This window comes from Asterias rubens, chromosome 20, assembly GCF_902459465.1.
Source record: "Asterias rubens chromosome 20, eAstRub1.3, whole genome shotgun sequence".
Taxonomy (NCBI): domain Eukaryota; kingdom Metazoa; phylum Echinodermata; class Asteroidea; order Forcipulatida; family Asteriidae; genus Asterias; species Asterias rubens.
Genome location: NC_047081.1, coordinates 295,255 through 317,104, shown reverse-complemented (window position 1 = coordinate 317,104; position 21,850 = coordinate 295,255). Strand labels below are relative to the sequence as shown.

Here is a 21,850-nt window from a genome sequence, read left to right as displayed (position 1 = left end):
AGTCGTCGTTTCGGACACGGCCTTATGATTTATATACAGTGAGGGAAGCGGCTGAAACCAGACACCATCTCGTCCGTGGCCCTTTTCGAAGTTAAAATTTTAACATGGGCTCTAACTTAGGCTTTGTCTTTTATATCGGAAATGGCGGGTTTGATGCGACAAGGCTTCGAGAGCCTAAGCCGCCGAAACCGAAGTTTCGAAAAGGGCCTATTAAAACGTGCAGGGTACTGCGCTTGATGACTCATCCACCACGACTGGTAACCCGCACTGTGGTGTCATTTCAACACGGATCCAGCAGTAACCAGTTTATTTTTTTATGATAAAAATAGGTGTTGTGTAGTTCGTGATGTGGAACAGAGCGAGGATATTTCTCTGTCATAAATAGCCACGAATTCCGTCAGCAAAACTAGTTTTTCAGCTGCTGTTTCTCACCAATTCGTCCAGTCTGTGCAAAATGTACATCTAGGGTAGCTGTATATTTTATAATGCATTAGGAAAGTGGTGTTAGATTTTGTTTTATTTTAATTAGTAAATTTGCTGGGTTGTTGTTCGTGAGCCAAAATGAAGAAGAACAAGAAATTTACGACAACGGCGGCCGCCTCTGTTGTTGGTCGGGTCTTCACTGTTGGGAGGTATCAAGTTACTGTAGAAGATGTTATTGCCGAAGGTAAGTCCTTAGCTTTGAGGGTTTTTTACCAATAACTTGAATATTAAAGTGTATTTATAAATATTATTTTACTCTTGCAAATTTGCAATTTTAATAATCATATTTTGCATTTCTTGTATTATTTCAGTATTTCAGTATTTTTGTTTTGCTGGGTCAGTTTGTTTTTGTTATTTTAACTCATTGTTGAAAGTGAAATAAATACTAATGAAATGTTAATTTTAAAATTGGTTTCCTTTACAATACATCAATGCTTTCCATAACAATTACATTCATATCTTTCTAACAATTTCATAATTAATAAGGAAACAACAAGGTCCAGTATTCGTTTTAAAAAGTGGTTGGGATAACTTTCTGTATGGCGCCACCACTTTTTCACTCTTTTTTACAAAAAGAAATATTTCATTGAGGTAAGTTATATACTATATTATTTCATATCGAATGAAAAAGTGGTGGCGCCATACGAAAATTTTTCCAGTGGTTGTTGCAATGGAATATGTTCCTCCATGGGTAATGACAATTTTTCCGAACAAAATGTTATTTTGTGAATGCAAGAATCATTAAATTAAAGCAACTTTGCTTGGAATCCTTTTCTTTGATCAAATTAAATATGTTGCTTTTATTTGGGCATGAGTGCAAAATACTTATATGGCTACGTGATGAAATGTGGGCTTGAATTTTCCTTTTTAAAGTCAAACATTCATCATTAAAAACATTTAAGTTCCTTAGAAAGTGGCTGCCACAGCATTTTTCCTTTTCACAAAATACAGTGTTTGAATTTGAAAAAAATTCAGTAATTTACAAATTTCAACATGAACAATCAAAAGAGTAAAAACTAAAAGCAAACCTCAAAGCGCCACCAAACCTCCAGGGAAATAATACCATCTGAACATCTGGGATTAGAGAAAAAGAAATAGTATTCAAGACCTTAAATTTCACTTTCTTTGTTTTCAATTGTCCTAATTGAAATATTATAGCCTTATTGTACCAGTGTAGGACACTGAACAGGCCATGAAGGGTGCCCTTAACTTTGTGCCCTTTCCGATTAAAAAAACGAAGAATACAAGCCTGTATTCTATACAGTAGTAGGACATGTAGGATACATGTACATGTACATGTACATTGTGTGTACAGAGTGATGGTTGGTGCCTGCCAACCAGCGCCAACCAGCGTAACTACACACACCCTGCACAAAGCACTTCTGAATTGAAAGAAAGCTTCACATAATTAGTACAAAACAGTTTACAGTCTTCACGCTCAAAGTTCAAGGAGACAAGTAGCTTTGGAAACAAAATGTACATGGTTGAAATTGTCTGTTGATAAATGACAGCCGTCTTGCCTGGTTTTGTATTCTACCCACATACTGCCATGGCTTGAATCACTTCCGCTCCTTGAACAAGGCAAGATGGAAATCGAATGATTGTTTGTTCAGTTGAAAAGTGTTCTCAACTTGTTATTGTTTTGTGCAAAGAGCTTTATTCTTGGAGATGAAGAAAATGAACGGAAACCGATCTGAGAAGTATGTAAAAAGGTCAACTGATAATGACAGGGTTTTCTTCCTACTTTTAGTCATGGATTGTGGTTTGATGTGAAAGTGAAATAGAGAACTACAATCATGTGAAACTGAAAATATTCACGGAGTTCAAAATAGTCTTTGTGGACTTTCTACAATAAATCTAGATAGCTCAGTTGACAGTTAATGGACTGCCGTGGCGTATCCCGGTTCACTTTTATAGCCAGCAATCAACACAAAAAGTAGCTGAGCACAACCAAAATATGCTAACCAGAATAACCTTACCAGCCAAAGTACCATGTCACATGCACAATCTGTGACTGGTATCCTGCTTGTTTTTGCTAAGCAGAAAGTAGCTAACTGGGCCCTGACCTATATGGTGTACTTTAAATTGATCCAAATAAAGAAATAAATGTGTCATATTTCATACCTGGAGGGCAAAGACCAGCTTGACTCCCACTCTTCTCATCAATAATGGTTTTACTTGAGTAGTCCTCGTCCGTTGGGTTGTCTAGAAATCTGTCAAAGTGATCAACATTGCTTACTTAACCTGATCAAATATCCCACGTATTTGTATCGTAATATCCTTTTTGAGTCAGACACATTGTTTTGTTGTGTGGGTTTCCTCCCCAAAAGACAGTTTTAGCCATTTGTGGCTTGTATACAGACAAACAAGTCTGTGCAGGAAACATGCAAGGTGTTTACGACGTGTACATGTCATGTATATGATATGATTGCAATGCCAGGAAAGATGGGCAGATACTTTGTTCTTGTATGGCATGAGCAGGACAGTTTTCCCTTATATGGGCAATAGGTTGTAGTGGAAACTTTCAAGGGGTACCTGGCATTGACCAAGGGTTTGCTGATATTTTATTATTAACCAAGGCTGGAAGTAAATTATCATACAGGGTGTACATCAATTACTAGTCTTGAATTGAAATCTCAATCCTCAGTCATTTGGGTCGAGTCCCAGTCTGTTCACAAGTCACATACTTTAGGTTGAATCCTAGTCACTTGTAAGCTTGTGTTGTACAACATTTAAACAATATTAAACAACAATATTAAAAATAAAATATAGTGTACTTTTAAAATTAAGTGCAGAAACATTTAAGTCTTTAATTCTCATAAATGGTTGCTACATTAGAAAATAAATAATGTATCAAATCAATGTACATCACAAGGGAAACTGACTGGGTAAATGCAGACTGTGCAAGTCCCACTTGAGTCAATTTTTTATGTTGGACCATGGAGGTTGGACCCTACATGTAAAAAGCAGTGACAAAATCTAAATTTGTTATTTTAAGGATGAAATATGAGCATTCTAAACAATTAGGTTGCACAGTTTTTTTGTAGCCCAAAGGGCAAGTTGAGTAGTGGTGTTTACTAGCTGGTAGCAGTTTTTAATAAACAGATACATGTAGGTCAGGCTGTGCACATTCGCCTATAGAAATATCACAATACAATGCAATTTTGCAATAATATCTAGCTGTGCATCTGACCATGACCTGACCGTGAATTTGTGAGGCAATCTAGTTGGGCTAAATGGCACAATGTAAAACTACATACACCATGTACTCTACCATAGTAGATCCCTGGGCTGTCTGCAATGTGTTTTTGGACACGCCCAATTCACCTGTTTTGTTGGGGGGTCAAATTATTGATTGGTTGAACGATTGGAAAACATGTGAAAGAATGCACTTGAACAAATGTTGAAATATCTGGAATTCTTTTTGAGAGTCTAGGGTCCATTGACTCCCTAAAATGCTAAAAGTGGATTTTCGTTTCCCTATGATACTTTGCCTATTAACAAAAGGCCTAACGACCACTTCAAGATGAGGGGTACACTTTAACTGATCTGGGCTGTCGACCAAATCAACTGTGTCCAGGGGTGTGTTGCCACCTACCATGCCTACTGCTGGGGCTGAAACTGGGTTATTCCCTTTCACAGTCTAATAATGCACAGGATACTGTTCACAGGGTTACATGTACATGTACACGTAGCTCTTTGAAATCTATAGGCCCTACTCAATGGGTTAAAACAAAAGGTGGACCTTTTGTAGGATGCTTTAGAGATAACATTTTAGATTTTAGATTATTGTTTTAGACAATTTTGTCAGCAATGACTTTCACTTTTTCACCACTAGTGCATTGTCTCCCTGAACAGGTTCTGCTGGTCAGTTGAGAACCTCTGAGGACCAGCCCAAAAATTATGTTCCAGCTGGCTCATTCATAGCTTCCAAAAGCTACATGTAAACCATTGCCTGTACTGGTCTCAAGCTTAGGTACCAAACAAAATGTTGAAAGAAAACAATTAAAGATGTGGACCAGTAAAAAGGCTGGCGGTCTATAAATATGGCAAATGAGCAGTTACTGGTCCCACTGGCCAGTCACTAATAAATTAAAGGGCAAAACCCTACTGGTTGTTGCTAACTCGGTTGGCAACCAGTAACATGACAATCAAATTCAATCTTCCTGTAAATACAGAGCCGAGTGTACTGTACAATTACAGAAAAACACATACAGTGTAGTACTGTTTATTTGATGTTTTACATCACGTATACATTTCCAAGAAGGGTGTTTTTCCGCACAGCTGAATGCACAGCGTTATTGACTCGACCTCGTTGCAGGCTGTAGAAGATTGAATCCCTGAAAGCATTGTGATAGTTCAAGTACATGAAAACAAACGCCCTACGCACTGACTATGAAAGCCTGTTCATATAACTGGGACGATAGTCCGATAGTCAGGAAGAACTCAGAAATGCAAATTCACATGAGTAGAAAACAAACGCCCTACGCACTGACTATAAAAGCCTGTCAATATGACCGGCACAATAGTCTGATAGTCAGGAAGAACTCAAAATGCAAATTCATGAATGATCTACATTTTTTTTCTTCATGTGTGCGCGGACACGGAGTGTCAATAGGGTCTTTATGTGCAGAAGGCTTGCAAATTGAGGTGAAACACAAACATTTTACGTCAATAGCAGGCGAAAAAGATTGAACAGGGGGCAGAACGTAATAAGACAAATAATCTTATAAATAAAAAAAGTGCATTTTTGTCACATGGGACCATCTTGGTCAATACAAGATTTTTTTTTTTTTTTTTAAAGAAATTTTTACGAATTTGATGTAGCACTTACGTGGGGACAAGGCCACTTTCAGTTCAGTGAGAGTAGCAAAGCGGCCCGGGATTTTACGCATTTGCTAGTTTGTGCCCGATGCATTAGCTTGTGCATAAAGTTTGGCTACAGTACATAGTAGCAATTATCATTGGTTCATTATGAAAGCATGCCGGTAAAATCTCCACCCACACATATGTCACTGTTTTACACCCTGTGCTGTGGTCAATGGTAAAGTACTTTTATGTTACTCTGAGGGGTTGATGTCTATTAACCTTGTGAAATTTATTTCAATGTTTGTTTTGACACCCCACAGTCTTTTTTATTGCTTGTTATTGAGAAAATGTTAATGTAAAATTCTGATTCAATAAATGTTGACTTTGATAATTTGAGTATGATAAAATACCTTTCAACCATTTGAACATATGAATTTCTTTAAAAGATTTTATGCAGTGAGGTATTATTCTTTGTTTCAGCTTTATAAAATTGTTTACAACTAAACAGCTACACTGTATAAAAAAAACGGCCTTAAGGTCAAGAGCTTTATGAACATGCTTAGCAGTAAGCAGCTTGAACATGAAATTGAGGCCAGGGTAGCTCCATTTGATTCCAGCAGCTTAACTCGGCCTCCTACATGTACTTTGTTGACTTAGGGTGGAATAGACATACATTCCAAATGATTAACATTGATGAACATAGTCAAGCTAGATCAATATACATGTAGCGTCCTCACCTAATTAGATTTCCTGTAATATTCAACCTTCAGCATTTTTTTAATTTTCAGAACTGCTGTACATTTGTCGCGAAATTGAAATGGATTTTTCTCTGAATGATTTTCAAATTGTTTTATTGCAGGTGGATTTGCCTTGGTGTTCCTCGTCAAAGCTAGAAACGGACGCCACTTTGCTCTTAAACGGATGTTCGTCAATAACGAACAGGATCTGACCGTGTGCAAACGAGAAATCAAAATAATGGTAAGGAGTATTCTATGGTGGTTTGGTCACTATTTATAACCCAAAATTTGACGTCAGATCGACCACAAATCGGACCTAGCAAATAGCATATTTGAGTGACGCATTATTTGTTTACTCTTGACACTTTATTTGTACTGTTTAAATTGAGAGCAAGAAAAAAAAAGTTGTATAAATATAGCGAAACCAAATTTTAAAAAGCAAATCCAAATCTTCAGGGAATTTTCCAAGTATGACCGCCGAGACCTTTTTCCTGATTTGAAAAAAAAACTGTGTGACTCTGTAAAAACATGTTGCTGTTGGTGTTGAAGCGAAAGATATCAATGCTATTTATGGAAATCCTTTTAAATCCTGCATGTCTCATATTAACCAGAGACCTGAAGGCAGAATCCATTTTGATAAACAGATTCTGAGGGTCCCTTGTGAATCTGGCTTTAATGGTGCACTCCACTTTTCATTAATAATAACAACAACATTTATTGGGAGAAAAGGCCGAAAATAAGAGTACTTTTCAATCTAAAAGAGCACTTTATGTATATGGAATGTTTATTTAATTTGAGTTTAAATTGTGTAGTTTATTTTTTGAGATTAAAGTTCAATGTTTGAATTTTGAGATTTGTTTTGAGTTTCAAGTTTTGTTTTCTGTCCCAAATTGCCTATGCACCACTGGGATGACTGAACTGTGTTTCTTTAAAAAGAAAATTCAAAGTTTTTAACGACACCAAGATTAATGCAAAATCTCATGTAGAATGTGTGTACACACATGTACAGGTTGATCATGTTCATTGAGGAATGTGAGAGTTCATGCATAAACCAGGCACTTCCTCACAAGACCAGGCACTTCCTGGCAAAACTATAAACTGATTTAACTTGTTCATCAAATAAATTAGAATCAGACACCTGGAACTTAAACAGGGTTCTCCACATGCACAAGCTAGCGTATTGTTGCGCAATACTAATTCTGATACGAGCAAGTTTCGGCGGATGTGGACAAATATTTTGTATTTTGTTCACAAAAAACATTGATAGAAAACCATTTCTATCAATTAAAGCAAGCAAGCAAGCTAAGCTAGAAAACAAGGGTCTATTTAATTGATTTGAAAAGGGCAAGGAGTTCTGTAGACTAGTCGTAAACCGGGAAATGTCTCAGCCTCTCAAAATCATCAGAGGAGTTTTACGAAGGGGGAAGTTTTGTAGCTTTAACAAAGATCTTTGTGTTGTTTTTTCTTCTTCAACAGGCTAGCTTGACTGGTCATAAGAATATCGTACCATACATTGATTCCAGTATAACCAAAGGGAACACCGGTGTCTACGAGGTACTCATTCTCATGGAATACTGCAGAGGTGAGTGGTCTCAGCTTTAATTATATCTTTACAATATAATTAATAATTAATAATAATAACAGCCCTTACAATCTAGCGCATTGCACAGAGAGCTTGATATAATTATAAATGTGTGTATCCAGGTAGGACCCAATTTTATAGAGTTTCTTGACTACAAAAAGTAGCTCAGCAAAAGAAAATGTTGCTTACCAGAATAAGGTTACCAAGCAAACTACCTCGCACATGTACAATTGTGACTGGTGTACTGCTCATTTCTGCTTAGCAGACAATTGTTAAGCGATATGTTCTGCTTTAAGCATCTCTATGAAATCGGACCCCGTTGGGAAGAGACTTTTCTTGTTTATGAGCAACTCTATGTACACATTGTAGTGATTGGATTGCATGTAACTCAATCCAATCCGGACAGGATGTTGTTTAAATACTCTCTGGTGGTTGGTTAATGGCTGAGTTCTATCCATCTCATCATGACATGTAGTCTAGTCTAAGTTAGGCTTTTTTCTTGGAAAATTAAGAACTGGGTTTCAGTTTATCATGGGGGAAATGCGTGGGAACTTGTTTTTCTGATTCAAAAATAAACTTGTTATCTTTTAAAGTTCTTTAATGTCTTTTTCCCATCCGTGTAATACACTTTGTACTTGGTACTTTCCTGAGTCCTGTGAAAAAACTCCACATGAATATTACTCGTGTGGGATTCGAACCCATGGCGTTTGCCAATCGGGACCATCAGTTCTTCAAGAAAGCACTGCTCTTCAAGGGCCAGGCATCTCAGAAAGTATGACATATATTTGGGTGATGTGCCACAATTGCAATTGGGTCATCATCTTCGAGAAACCCGAATGACTTTCTTACATTGCTGAGAAAGGAATCTATCAAATATGGTCCTTCTGCTCAGACCCTCATCATTTTTGTCACATGTGTTTTGTTGTTCTTGTTATAAAAATTGTGCTTTTCTGGTTTTTTTTTTTGATGACTCCAGATGGCCATGTTGTCCAGCAGATGAATGAGCGATTAAGCACAGGCTTCACTGAACATGAAGTCATGAAGATATTCTGCGATACGTGTGAGGCCGTGTCCAGACTTCACCATTGTCAGACTCCTATTATACACCGGGATCTAAAAGTAAGTTTATTTACTACTTGGTTGGTTTCCTCCTGAAAACATCCTCTTGGGATCTTGGTCAATGTATTATATTCGTACAGTGAGTTTTTGGAAGAGTCGTTTATTCACTGGGGCTTGAAATGCTTACTTGGCCACTTGATGGAGTCCAGTAGTTTTAGCATCAGGGCAACATTTTACAGAGCTGCCTAACCCTTTAGAAACCATAGCGGCCACAAGCAGCCGGTACAGAAATGCTCATCGCTGCCTCATGATTTGGCCTTCCATTCACACAAAAACCAGAGATATAATTTTGCCTTAAATGTATCAGGGCTCTACCAACTACAATGACCTGGAAGTGTTAAGTCTTGAGAGTGACCTTTTGCAACAATTGTTGTGTTTATTATTTGTTGATTAGGTGGAGAATATCTTACTGCATCCTAGTGGGAGCTACATGCTGTGTGATTTTGGGAGTGCGACCGGCAAAGTCTTGGACCCCAAACAACATGGCGTACAATCCATCAAGGATGAACTGGAAAGGTGATAATAATAATAATTAGAAAACTTAGTAAAGCACAGGTTTCCACAAAAAAGGCGCTCATGGTGCTAGAGGAGGAAAACATATAAGGACTGTGGATTGTGTGAGTATGCTTGATTGAACTGGTGAGATGATGCTGCAGGAAAAGACATGTTGCCCCCAAAGAGTAGAATTTAGGCTCTGCTTACCGTGAAAAAGTTTCATGTGTGTTACAGAGCAGAGTAAGCACAGAATTAACTAGTAAGCAGCACCCTGGAACTATGCTTACATTTTGTCTAGATAAATTGTGTATTATTTTATGAGATTTGAAACCTGATTCCTTTGTTTCCTGATTCTTTTGTTATATAGGTATACAACGCTATCGTACCGGTCCCCAGAAATGATCGATCTTTACTCAGATACTCCACTCACCACTAAGTCAGATATATGGGTAAGTATTAATAATAATAATTATAATAATATTAATAATTATAACAGGACGTAGCCCAAGTCAAAGAGTTACCGGCACTAAGGAAAATGGTATCTTTCTCATGCATGCTGTGATAAAATTAAATACAGTAACTAGCTCTTTTAGCACATTTTCAATTCTGTATCAGTGTGCTTTACATTACTGCCCTGGTCAATGTGCCAATAACATTCCTGTAATCTTTCCCAGCTCCCTGGGGAGTATACATCTTGGGCTTGCGTGGTGCTCCAAAGGTTTTTTTCAAACACATCAACCTCTACCCTTACAGGCACCCATTTATACCCCCTGGTGAAGAGAAGCAATTGTATTAAAGCATCTTGCTCAAGGACACTAGTGTCATGACTGGGACCTGAACCCACACTCTGCTGACTAAACCACCATAACTTGAATTTGATGGTCTAAATCACTCGGCTATGGCGGCCATAATAATTATAATTGTGTCTATGGCCTAAAACAAAGGTAGACTTGTTATGTAACAAGCCTAATTTGATTACAAACCTCTAATATTTATATTGACTTTGTGGTTGTTCTAGGCTATGGGATGCATGTTGTACAAGCTTTGTTTCTTCACTCTACCCTTCGGAGAGAGCAGCTTGGCTATCCAGTGTGCTAACTTCACCATTCCTGACGCCTCACGCTACTCCAAAGAGATGCACTCACTTATATGTAAGACAGAATTCCTTTCCATAGGTATAACAAGCCAGAGGTCACTCTCATAAAGCTGTTAAGCTGAAAATACTGCTTAGCAAATTTCATTGATAAGCAAAAAATGAGTTGAGTAACAGTTGCAACAATGTAAAATTTGCTTAATTCTGGCTGGAAACCAGATTTAGTAATGTTGTTGATAATAACCCAACATTTATTTCTTGTTCTCATAGGTTACATGCTGGAGTTAGACCCAGATAAGCGCCCAGATATCTTTCAAGTCTCGTACGTTGCGTTCAAAATCATGGGAACGGACACCCCGGTACAGAATCTACATGTGAGTCTTATTCAAAAATAAGTGTTTTTTATTATTTGCAGCTTTTTAAAAAACCTATTAGCCCCTTGCTTAGGCTTTGTTCAATTTGGTTGCTATTGTTTAAGCCACTTTGAGATATGGTGGACACAATACTAGGACACTTCTAGGTTTGGGTAAATTTTCTGTATACACCCAAATCAAACAGAGCACGGCTATAGTGTCCTCCCATACCTCAAAGAGACTGACGGCATGTCTATATTGCGTCATCATGTATAGGCAACCTCAGCAACACCGTTAGCAATAGTCATAGCCGTAGCTTGGTGCTTGCCGTGTTTTGGTGTAAGGGTTAGAGACCAAATCATATCAATAACCAGAATTTCAAATATTTTACCTTTTAGAATTCACCGGTACCCGAGGTGGGCAAGCTGCCTTTGCCCTTAACAGAGACAGAGTACCGCCAGCAACAAGACAATCGTTCTAAGCAGAATTCCAACAGGTAAAGTCTGGTGACTCTATCGAAGTTTGTTACTTTAAAGACAAGGGCCCATATTCATAGAGCTGCTTAAGCAGAAAATATTGTTTGAACATTTTTCTTCTTAGCAGAAGAGAGCCAGTCACAAATTGTCCATGTGACATACTAGTTTAGCTGGAAACCTTATTCTTGTCAGTATAATTTTGTTGAAAATTGTTCAATCAAGTCTTCGATCAATTCTAAGTTGAGTTCTGGTATGTTTAAAACAATCTCGGCGAATGTTTCTCTCTGAGATAATTTTTCTCACCCTTTAGTAAGAATTGCAGGATTCGTTTTTAAATTTCTTTCATCCTCCTCCCCAATCTTTACAGAATAGCAGCAACGCCCATGGATGTAAGCACGTCTGTTACCCCTCGTCAACGACCCAAGCCCGGTCAAGCTGGTGTAGCCCCAGCTACTGGAGTGTTACAATTGCCAACTCCTGCAACACGAGGGCGTGGTAAGCCGATAGCTGCAGTGGCGACCCAGGGAGCATCAGGCAATAGTGAGTTCAAGTTTGTCTCAGTAGATTCAGGCAAAGTTATGAATTTATTTGACGTTATGATTTGAAGCAGTATTTTTAAAGAACAAGAACAGTGAAATCCACTAGCATTTAGAGATGATTGTATTGGAAAGCATTTAACCAAGGTTTGTCTGTTAAAATAGGATTGAGTCCGCAGCAAGCCTTTCAAGAACAACAGCAACAACAAGCAGCAGCAGCCCAGGTAGCTCAACATCGGCATACACCAACCCAACAGCAGCAACAGCAGCAACAACTGCAGCAACAAAAGATCCAACAGCAGCAGTTACAACAACAGCAGCAGCTTCAGCAGCAACAACAGCAGCAGCTCCAACTGCAACAGCAACAGCTGCAGCAAAAACAGCAACAACAGCAACAGATGAAGCAACAGCAGCAGTTACAGCAGCAGCAGTTACAACAACAACAACAGCAGCAGCAGCCAGAGTCGCTGATGCTGGAGTATACACCGCAGCAGCTAGTGCAGCAGGCTTACTCGATGCAGCAGCAGCAGCAACAGCAGCAACAGCAGCAAAGACAGATGACCTCCCAGCAGTATCCTGCAGGTAGGAAGTTTTGTCTTATTCTTGAAACGCAGCAATACTTGACAAAAGGATGTTATGGTTAAGGTGGACAACTACAAGTGGGGCAGATGGGGCGAAATATTTAGGACAATTGTGCCTTTGACGCTACCAGCTTGGAATTTTGCACATAGTCGGAGGCCGACATAGTTTATCTATCTTTCAAAACCACAGTGGATGATATTGAATGGTCAGACAGTAGGAGGGTTGACTGTGTACTATTTAAAAATCACGGAATGATATCAGATTACAGGCTGGTATAGTTTATCTATCATTCAAAACCACAGTGGATGATAGCGAATGGTCATACAGTATGAGGGTTGACCGTGTGCTGTGCTGATGCATTCACCATATCGTTTCATGTTTGCAGGCTAGCTTAATTTATCTATCATTCTAAACCACAGCCGATGTTATTGACTGTTCGGACAGTACCTTAACAGACAGTTTTCTTTGTTTCTTTGTTGAATCTATCAGGACCCCAACCACAGTACCCAGGCCCACAGCGCCATGCTTTCGTACCAGTAAACACAGGTTACCAACAGCAATACAAGCTTCCTCAGCAGGGCTACGTAGCGCCAGTGCACCAACAATACCCGCCTGCAGCTGCTGTGTCCCAGCCACAGTTCACAAGACAGCTCAGCCAGCAGGAGATACAAATGCAACAGCAACAACAACAACAGCTTCAACAACAGCAGCAGTTGCAGCAACAACAGCAGCAACAGCAGCAGATTCAACAACAGCAGTATCAGCAACAACAGTTGAAGTTGCAGCAGCAGCAACAACTGCAGCAGGTATGAATGCAATTTGTTGAAAGAACCCTTCATTGGAAGAGACAAACGTTTCCCAATTTCTTGTCTTTATGATTTTCTAACTACTGAAGTCTGATTTCCGATTTCTTTCGCCCTCAAAAATTGTTTTTTAATAGCCAGAAAAATAGCTTTTTGACTCTGTGGCTCTTGTAATTGTTAATTATTCGGTGTTTGTAACTGTAGCATAAACCTGAAGTTTTACTGTATTTTAAAAAGTATTCTAACAATTTTGACAGTAATTCTACAAATCCTTTCAGTAGTTAATAGTATTTTAATGAATTTCTCATGTTTTTTTAACAGCAACAGTTACAACAACAAAGACTGCAACAGGAACAGATGCAGCAACAACAACTAAAGCAGCAACAACTTCAACAGCAGCAGTTACAACAACAGCAGCAACAACAACATTTGCAGCAGCAGAGATACTCACAACAGCAACTAGCAGAACAGCAACAGTTCTATCAGCAACAACAGCAGCAACAACAACAGCAGCTATTAAACACCAGCAGTTTTGCACAGAGCAGCAGCGATCGTTCAACGTCACCGGGTAATGGTAGACCCCAGAGTTTCCCTTCGGAGGTCAAATCTCCCAACCCGTTCCAAAGCCACGGTGATTTCGCCACACTGTCCCCGGACCAAGTGGTTGACAGTGAGTTTGACATGCTGAGGAAACCTGCCCCAGGTAAAGCATCTTTTTACTTTTAAACTTGAGTTTAGTTTCTTTTTTTATTCGAAACCATGTCCTTGGCTCTAGATTTGGCTCAGGCTAGCTTGGCCCCACGGTTGTTTTGAAAATCGAGCGTGCTTTGCTTACGAGCTCGGGGCTTGAGATGAGAGAAAGGAGCCGAAGCCAAAGCTGTGGTTTCGTGAAGGGCCTTTGTCTTATTCTGCATGTATTATCCTGAATGACAGCGGCTTTTATGTATGCTGTGGAAGAATATTTCAGGTGCCATTATTAATAGTACTTGAAACAGTCAATAATAGTAAACTATTCTTAATAAAATTATTACATCACATGTTTCCATTCCAATCTCCAACTTTTCAATGTTCATTCCACACAACCAAACTGTAACAACTCCTCTTAAAGCATGTTGTTTTGTGATCTTTGATTAAGTTTTGTTCCTCTCTTTTCACAGGTGATGAACCTCAACGTACATCTCACACGGATGTGTTTGGCGCCTTGCCGTTTACCAAATCAGAAGGTAAGACTAAAATAAACTCCAACTGGATCTCTGGTCTGGCTTCTCAGAACTTTCACAGCGCCTGGCTCTGCTTGCCATTAGCAAATAATCAAAGCTTACGGAAACAAGGAATTCCTTGCTCACATCAAGAGTATTGTGTGGGTAGCAGAGAATATTTCTTGTGCGTATCAGACTCAGATTACTAGGGGGTGCACAGTGGTTTAAGACCCAGACATCGGGTCCGATTTTTTTTTCTGAGATAACTACATATCTTTGGTGACTTTTATGACCCTGGTTTTTTAAGGAATTGTAGTTTGTATATTGTGACATACGTTTATATTCAGCAAAAATCACAAACCCTTATGTAAAAAAAAAATATTGTTTTTAAATTACCTGTATAAGTGACCTTTCGCACTGTAGAAAATTAAATACGGACCGAAGTTTTGATGATACGGCAAAAATGCTTTGAAATCTTCGACTAAAATGTCAAAAAATGCTACTTATAAAAAAAATACCTCCACACATCTTTAAAATAAGCCATTAAGGGCCTGGACGAAATGCTAAAAATATGTAATAGATTAGTAAAGTAACCATTCGTTGTGGCTAGAAATTCACGGTAAATTAGCGAAAATGAGTTTTTACTCCTGAAAATGAGAATTTTCAAAAAAGCAATTGTTTACATCGCAAAATTAAGGAAAATAAACAAAAATCAAATCGTTGGATATTTTCCCAATCGGCCACCAACGGCCAACATATTTTTTGTATTTTTTTCCATAAAATGATAGAGTGACTACTTAGCTTTGAAAATAAAATTGCGCCGAAATCCTGCAAGATCGCCTTCACTCCCAAAAACTAAGTTTTCAGAACGCTGTTTTTAACCAAAAACATTGTGTACGTTAACATTACACACAGAAGATATAGCGCCCTCTGTTGACTTCAAAACCACATCATAAAAATTGTCACAATAATTCATGAATCACGACACGGATCGATAAATTGTGGATTATTTTAATGGACAACCACGTTTTATCTACCTAAAGATGACATTGAGACATGCTTGAGATATTATAAAGGTATTTTTGACCGATTATGAAGGTATTTTGACCGATTATTGTTCAGAAACTTGTCGATGTCGGGGTCACTTAGGGTTTTAAACCACTGTGGGGTGGGGCTTAATGTGGGGGGGGGGTTTAACAGATTTTAACTAGTTGACTACCAGACAGCAATAAGTCTTGTGGTAAGATACTTCTCAATAGTAGGACACAACTTCAGAAATGTTTATGTGCTTGCCCAAGAGTATGTTGCATGAGATGTTAATGTAAAGTATTTCTCTACCCCACCCCCCCCCCCTTTACTGTTAACAGGTAGCCCAAGACCGAGTAGTGCAATTGAGCTAGACAACCTTGCCATGCGGGGGACCAGTCAGACCTCCGCCCAACAGCAAGGCGATAACAGCATTGATGAATTCGGTGCACGTCCGTTTTTGAGCCCGCCAGTAACCAGCCCGACAGACATGGTGGTCGGGCAACCCTCAATTACAGCTTCGGGGGACGTCCAACGGCCCCCTTCCGGAACCATGGACGAGGGGGCGGTGCAGAAAAAACACATCATCCCTGATCTCGTGCTTCTTGGTGACTTTAACGACGACGTTCAATTGGGAGATAATCCCGACAAAGATCCAATGTTATCGCTGGATTTCGCTAACCCACAGCGTCAACTTGACGAGTTTGGAGCGTTGCCATTTTCACCACGGCGGAAAGTCAGCGAGTCGAGTAGCGAGAGAGACGACAGAGCCACAGACAGCCTACGGGAATTCAGTTATGAGGATTTTGATACTCAATCGTTGGAGACACGGAAAGATGAGGAGCGTCTCCACCGACGGCTTCTGGACAAGGAAGATTCCTCCGATGATAATTCTGATGAAGATTCAGATGATCATGACGACACTGAGACAAGAGGAGTGCTAGTACTTGAAGAGGACTTATCTGATGCCGAGCTAGCTGGTTTAAATCTTCGCGATCCTAACCCCCCTGTCGGGAATCTCATTGACATGGGAGAGGAAGATGACCCCTTTGTCAAGGCACCCTTCAAAGCAGTTAAAACTTCGGGATCAACTAAATCCAGAAGTGAGCCTCTTAGCTCCTGTACCCTCACTCCTCCTGTGTCGCCTCCAATGCAGGTGAATAAACCAGACCCTTTCATCGAGGCGCCATTTGACCCTCGCAGCGTCCAGCGCCAAGGAAGCCGTACATCATCAACCTCAGAGAGCTCTGATGTCTTCTCTAAAGCTCCTTTCCCTTCTAAGAAACGACCAGACACCCAGCAATCCACCACAGGAGCCCATAAACCTAAATCTCAACGCTCCAACACAGACCTGTCGGCAACTGGGAACCCAACACCCCCTCTGTCGCCAACTGAGATCAACCTGTTTGGCAAGGAGACCTCGAAGCCAAGAAGTGACGCCCAGAAAGCTGAGGATATATTCGGAGCAGTACCGTTTGAAGCTGTGGCTTCTACGCTTACAGTCAGCGAAGAGCAGCCACTCCAGCATCATAAACACGAGACCGGTATGTAGTCATGGACCATATCAAATACTTTTACATGCAAAGTGAAATTTATTTGAACATTTTGTCCACTTTCCTTTAAAAAATGCCCTGGACCCAATTTCATGAAGCTGTTTAGCAGAAAATCCTCCTCTCAGCATATTTCATTGCTGTGCGAAAAAATAAGTGGGGCACCGGTGGCAAAATCATGGAATGATGGATGGTAACCTGTTTCGGCTAAGCAGGTTTTTTTCTGTGCTTAGCAAGATTTTGTGCTTACAGGCTTTTTGAAATTTGGCCCTGCTTGATCATCTAGTGTGTAGGTTAAGGAAATATTTGTTTAATAGCTTTCCCCAGCTGAAACTCTCTTCCAAATCCCCATTTTCCATGCAGCCTTTCATCATAAGAGACCTCATGTAGTCAGCACAGCCGGGGGTATCAGGAGAGCTGGTCGAACCGCATCAGGTAGCAGACGTAGACGCAGTGGAAGTAACAGCTCTCGTTCCTCCCGCCGTAGCAGCTCAAGCTCAGCCTCCAACTCATTGAAGTCCAGCCCTGGAAGCCTCCCACGTCAGATTGGTTCACAGGAGAGCCTGGACGCCTTCGGAGCCAAGCCGTTCGGATCAGATGATCAGAGCGCGGCGCCGACGTCGTTGTTACCGAAAGCAAAACCTGTCCGGTCGAGAGAGCATTCGTTTGATGATGACTTCACACCTCGATCACCACTTGAGGATTTCAGTAAGCCCTCCTTAGCGTCTGGAGAAGCAGCGTTTCCAGATGATCGAGATCCGTTCGGTGCCGTGCCCTTTCAACCTCCTCGAGTCACTGGTGATGTCAAACGACAAGGAGCACAGAAAAGGGTCCTCCCCAAAACACCACAAACCTTTCAACAGACTAGCCTGTGATTAGCTGACAGGTCAAAGGTTAGGTAAGGTTTAAAGGTCATGTATTGAGTGCTTATAAATACATGCTATGTGATTATTGTGTAGAGGTTAATGTTTGTCAAATTTGTTACAGACTTGTTGTAATCATTACAGCGAACACTAAGACAAAAATGTACTCAGAAATGGCGTATTTCAGGAAGAACTTTAATGATTTCAGTATTAGTTTTGTGGAAGGTATAGTGGGCGTGGTTCTCCCCTTGGTCTAGAGGATGAAGCCACTTGAAGTGTTAAACTTCACAAAGCATAGGCCAAATGTACTCTTAAACCAAAAACTGTGGGTTTTTTTGAGGGGGAGGGGGGTAGGGATGAGGAATATTTTGCAACTCATGGTAGATTTGTTTGTGTAAAACTGTAAAACTGAGTACTTTGTTGAAGTGAAGTTTTTTCAGAAATGCACACTGTTTATAAGAAAAAACAATAATACAAAATCAGTGTATGTTGAATCTTTATATTAGATTACTAAATTATACGCTTGAAAAAAATTTGTAATTACCGTCAACAAATTTGGCAAGGTATTCTTCATTTGGACAGGTAGTGTTTAAATTTAGCAAGTAAAATTTAGGTAAATAATTTGGTTTTGTTTAAAATGTTTAAAAAAGTGTCTTATTTCATTCTTTCGTTTTCTGGAGATGAGTTTGAAAAAAGCACTCCACACAGTAACATCACATTTGCCTAAAATACCTGCATTTGTGAGATAGACTTCGTCAACCATCCTGGAACTAGCGAGACATTACAAATCTGGCACTTCTATTTTAGCATTAGTGCCGCATGCACTAACAAAATTTGAATGTTGGATTTGTTTGATCTTAAATATTCAAGTTGATAGAGTTAAACATTTTCCTATATTTGGGGGGTGGGGTGGGGGGGGGGTTAGGTCTGTTGTCAAAGAAGGCTAGGGAGTCTATAGACTCAGAATGGTTGCCATAGGAACTCATTATATTGAAATATCTGGCAAGTTTATTAGCAGCCAAGGCTTACCCTTTGGAACTAATCTTGGAAAAGCCACGGAATGAAGCCATCGAAAAATGAAGACCGCGTTGAACTATTCCAGAACTGAATGAAATAGAACCCCAAGTGCAGCCTGATCCTGAGACTGTAGACTTTCCCTAGTCCTTCGATTAGACCACTAAGATGCTGTCTAGTATGATATTATTTGTTTTATGTAGGCAGGACTAGATGTTTGTCTATTTCCAATTCTTATTTGCATACCAAGATTAAGACACTACGTGTAGATTTTACATTGTCTTAGTTTGGGGCAAACTCAGTCTTTTGTTACCTTGACCCAATTTCATAGAGCTGCTTAAACATAAAAAGTTGCTAAGCACAGCAAAGTGCCATTTCACATAAATGTAACTGTTATCCTGCTTAATTGTGCTTAGCAGAAAAATGTTCAGCATTGTTTAGGAAGCTCCATGAAATTGGGCCCTAGCTACTAGGATTGGATAGCAAAAGTATGACTTAACTTCCCAATATTTTGATTAATTATTACTTTGATGAAGTATTCATTGTTAAAACTTACTTTCCAATAAACTTAGTTTCAGCTACAATTTGATTTGTCTGGTGCCTCGCCACCAAGTAGATGTTGCCAGTTCATAACCAAAAGCATTGACAGGCACGAGTCTACGTTTGAGGGTTGGGAGAATTTGGAACTGATATGGCTGACCTCTGCATTCTGTACTGATGAATTCTCCCTACCGCACCAGCTGATCTCATCATAATTATTATAACTTGATTGACCAAATTTTTTTGTAAAAACCTTTTTTCTGAGAGGTATGATTTTTTGTTTTGTTTTGCCAATGCAAATGTTTGATAGAGTATTTGCTTTTGAACTTGCCATCTATGTAAATGAGTTTAACCACCCATGTTTGAATATGCTTTACCACTTGACCGGAGGAACCTGTAGTGGGTTCCCCTTATGATTGTAATTATGCATAATTCATGAGGTCATTTAAATAATTTACATGTTGTGTTACTGATGAATATTTAATGTTAGAATTAAAAGTAGGATTTTTGTTGACTCTCCAGTGTTATCCAGTGCCATGTGAATAGTTAAAACTGGTGGGAGTGACAATGGCATGGAAAATGACAGATTTATAAATATCTTAAAATTACTTCAAATTGAGTAGATTATTGGCCAATTCTCGTCAAGATTGTTAACTGAAGTTGTCTGCTTATGGAGAGCTATGAAGCAGTTTTTCTTTAACTTTGTTATTTGCTTATTTTAAAGGCAAAGTAATGATTGCTCATTTAAAAGTGGGGGGTATCGTTAGTATCAAGATAAACGTCACTACGACCCTGACAATGTTTGATGACTCTTTCAAGATGCCGTGATTGTCTCTTTTTTTCTGCAATGAATTGATGGGTTATTGGTTGTTAAGCTTTTGTTTTCCAGTTGTTCGCAGTATAGCGTTTCAATTGATATAATTGTCATGTTGAGGTCAAAGTTCATGGCCCTGCTATGTGGAAGGTATAAAAGGAAATATTAATCATCAACAACGGTGAATGACAACTTGTGATTGCTTGAGGCATGCGTGATGCATGGTGGTAAAATACACCAATGTCGGATATTAGCAAGGAGTAGAAGCACATATACTTAACACTGCTAAGCATTCTGGCTTAATGCAGCTAGCGCTTATTGATGACTGTTAACACAGAATTTCCCAGTAAGCAGAACCATGAAATTTAGTCTTGATGAACTTTAAGCAACCCAAAGCCTTTCACTGTCTATACCTGCACCTTTAGCAGCATAAACCGTTTAGTTTTATATATACACAAAAACAGTAGAGGAAACTTATTAATGTAGGTAGGTCACAAGAAATAGTGTTATGGGAACACTACTGTGCAGCGGGTTAATAAGTTATTATTTTCCTAAGTGTTAATCAACTTGTTCTGGATTGAAATTTTGTTAAGAGGGACTCCAAGGTCAAATTCAGTTTTGTAGAAGATAGAGTTCTTATGAAAGAGGAGGGGCAAAGGGTCTTTAACCTCTGGTAAAATGGATTGAAAGCAAAGCAAGCACATCACAAACTTCATTTGCTTTTGGAGCCCCTTCACAAAAATAATTATTTTTGTGGTGATGTTGCAATGTAATTTATTGCATTGGGTCATGTTTGTGAAAAGATTTGGGATGCGATTGTTCACATTATTGTGGGTGGAAGTCTCAATTTTTGTTCTAACCCTGGGCCCACTTTGATTAAGCTGTTAAGCAGCAAATACTACCTGTGCTAAGCAAAAATGAGTGAGGCACTAGTCGCAACAGTGTCAAGTTGATGGAACTTTCGCTGGTACCCAGTTTCTGCTAAGCAAGATTTGTCTGTGCTTAGCACATCTTTTGTGCTGACAGGCTTTATGAAATTGAGTCCATGTGATGCGTTTAGAGTATTCTTAAGTAATTTTGTTTGTTGTTAGGTTAAGGGTTTCTTCGTACAGACTTGGAAGGGGAAGGCTAGGGATTCTATAAATTGTTCATGTCTGTATTAGCGGATGCATTATTTATTATAATAAATGCATAATTTATGTAACTAAACAAATCCCTTGCATTATTCGATATAATTAATAAATTAATTATTCATGAAATATCTTAGTATTTACTAGCATTGAGGGACAAGACAAACATAATTGTAATATTATAATTAAAAATGTATTTTATGATGTTTACCAATAAAAAAAGTATACACTGCAATTTGTTTTCCAAACTGATATGAAATTTGTTTTAACTTAGACGCTGGACTTGCCCCTATTTGATTGTCAAATTAATTGTTAACACAAATTTAAACAAACAAAAACTAGACTTTCCCCTTGTGATTTATTAAATTTGTTGATCCAAATTTGAACAAAAATGCTGATTATACCCCTAGTATTTTTTTCTCTCAACTTTTTGTCAAAATTTGATTAAATTGCTGTATGTGGGGGTTTTTTCTTCAAAATTCTGGACTTACCCCCTTGGATTTGTTCTTAAGTTTTTACAAAAATGTTATAAAACCAAAGGGGTAATTTCTTTTGCGGAATTTTTCTTATTTTTTGACATAAATTTAGTAAAACTGCTGAACATAATATGGAGTAGTGGCAGTTCCTTAAAAGGTATTAGGATCTA

General features: G+C 39.0%; 1 protein-coding gene across 1 annotated transcript; it reads left to right on the top strand.

Annotated features, from left to right (window-relative positions):
• Positions 1-345: 345 nt before the first annotated feature.
• LOC117303931 (BMP-2-inducible protein kinase-like) lies at positions 346-21,431 on the top strand. The gene is made up of 16 exons (XM_033788396.1): positions 346-667; positions 6,152-6,270; positions 7,506-7,611; positions 8,588-8,730; positions 9,125-9,246; positions 9,593-9,674; positions 10,244-10,376; positions 10,589-10,692; positions 11,070-11,167; positions 11,515-11,687; positions 11,849-12,265; positions 12,755-13,071; positions 13,390-13,771; positions 14,226-14,291; positions 15,635-16,837; positions 17,207-21,431. The coding sequence occupies exons 1-16, from the start codon at positions 562-564 to the stop codon at positions 17,716-17,718; spliced, it is 4,083 nt and encodes a 1,360-aa protein (XP_033644287.1). The 5' UTR covers positions 346-561; the 3' UTR covers positions 17,719-21,431.
• Positions 21,432-21,850: the final 419 nt, after the last annotated feature.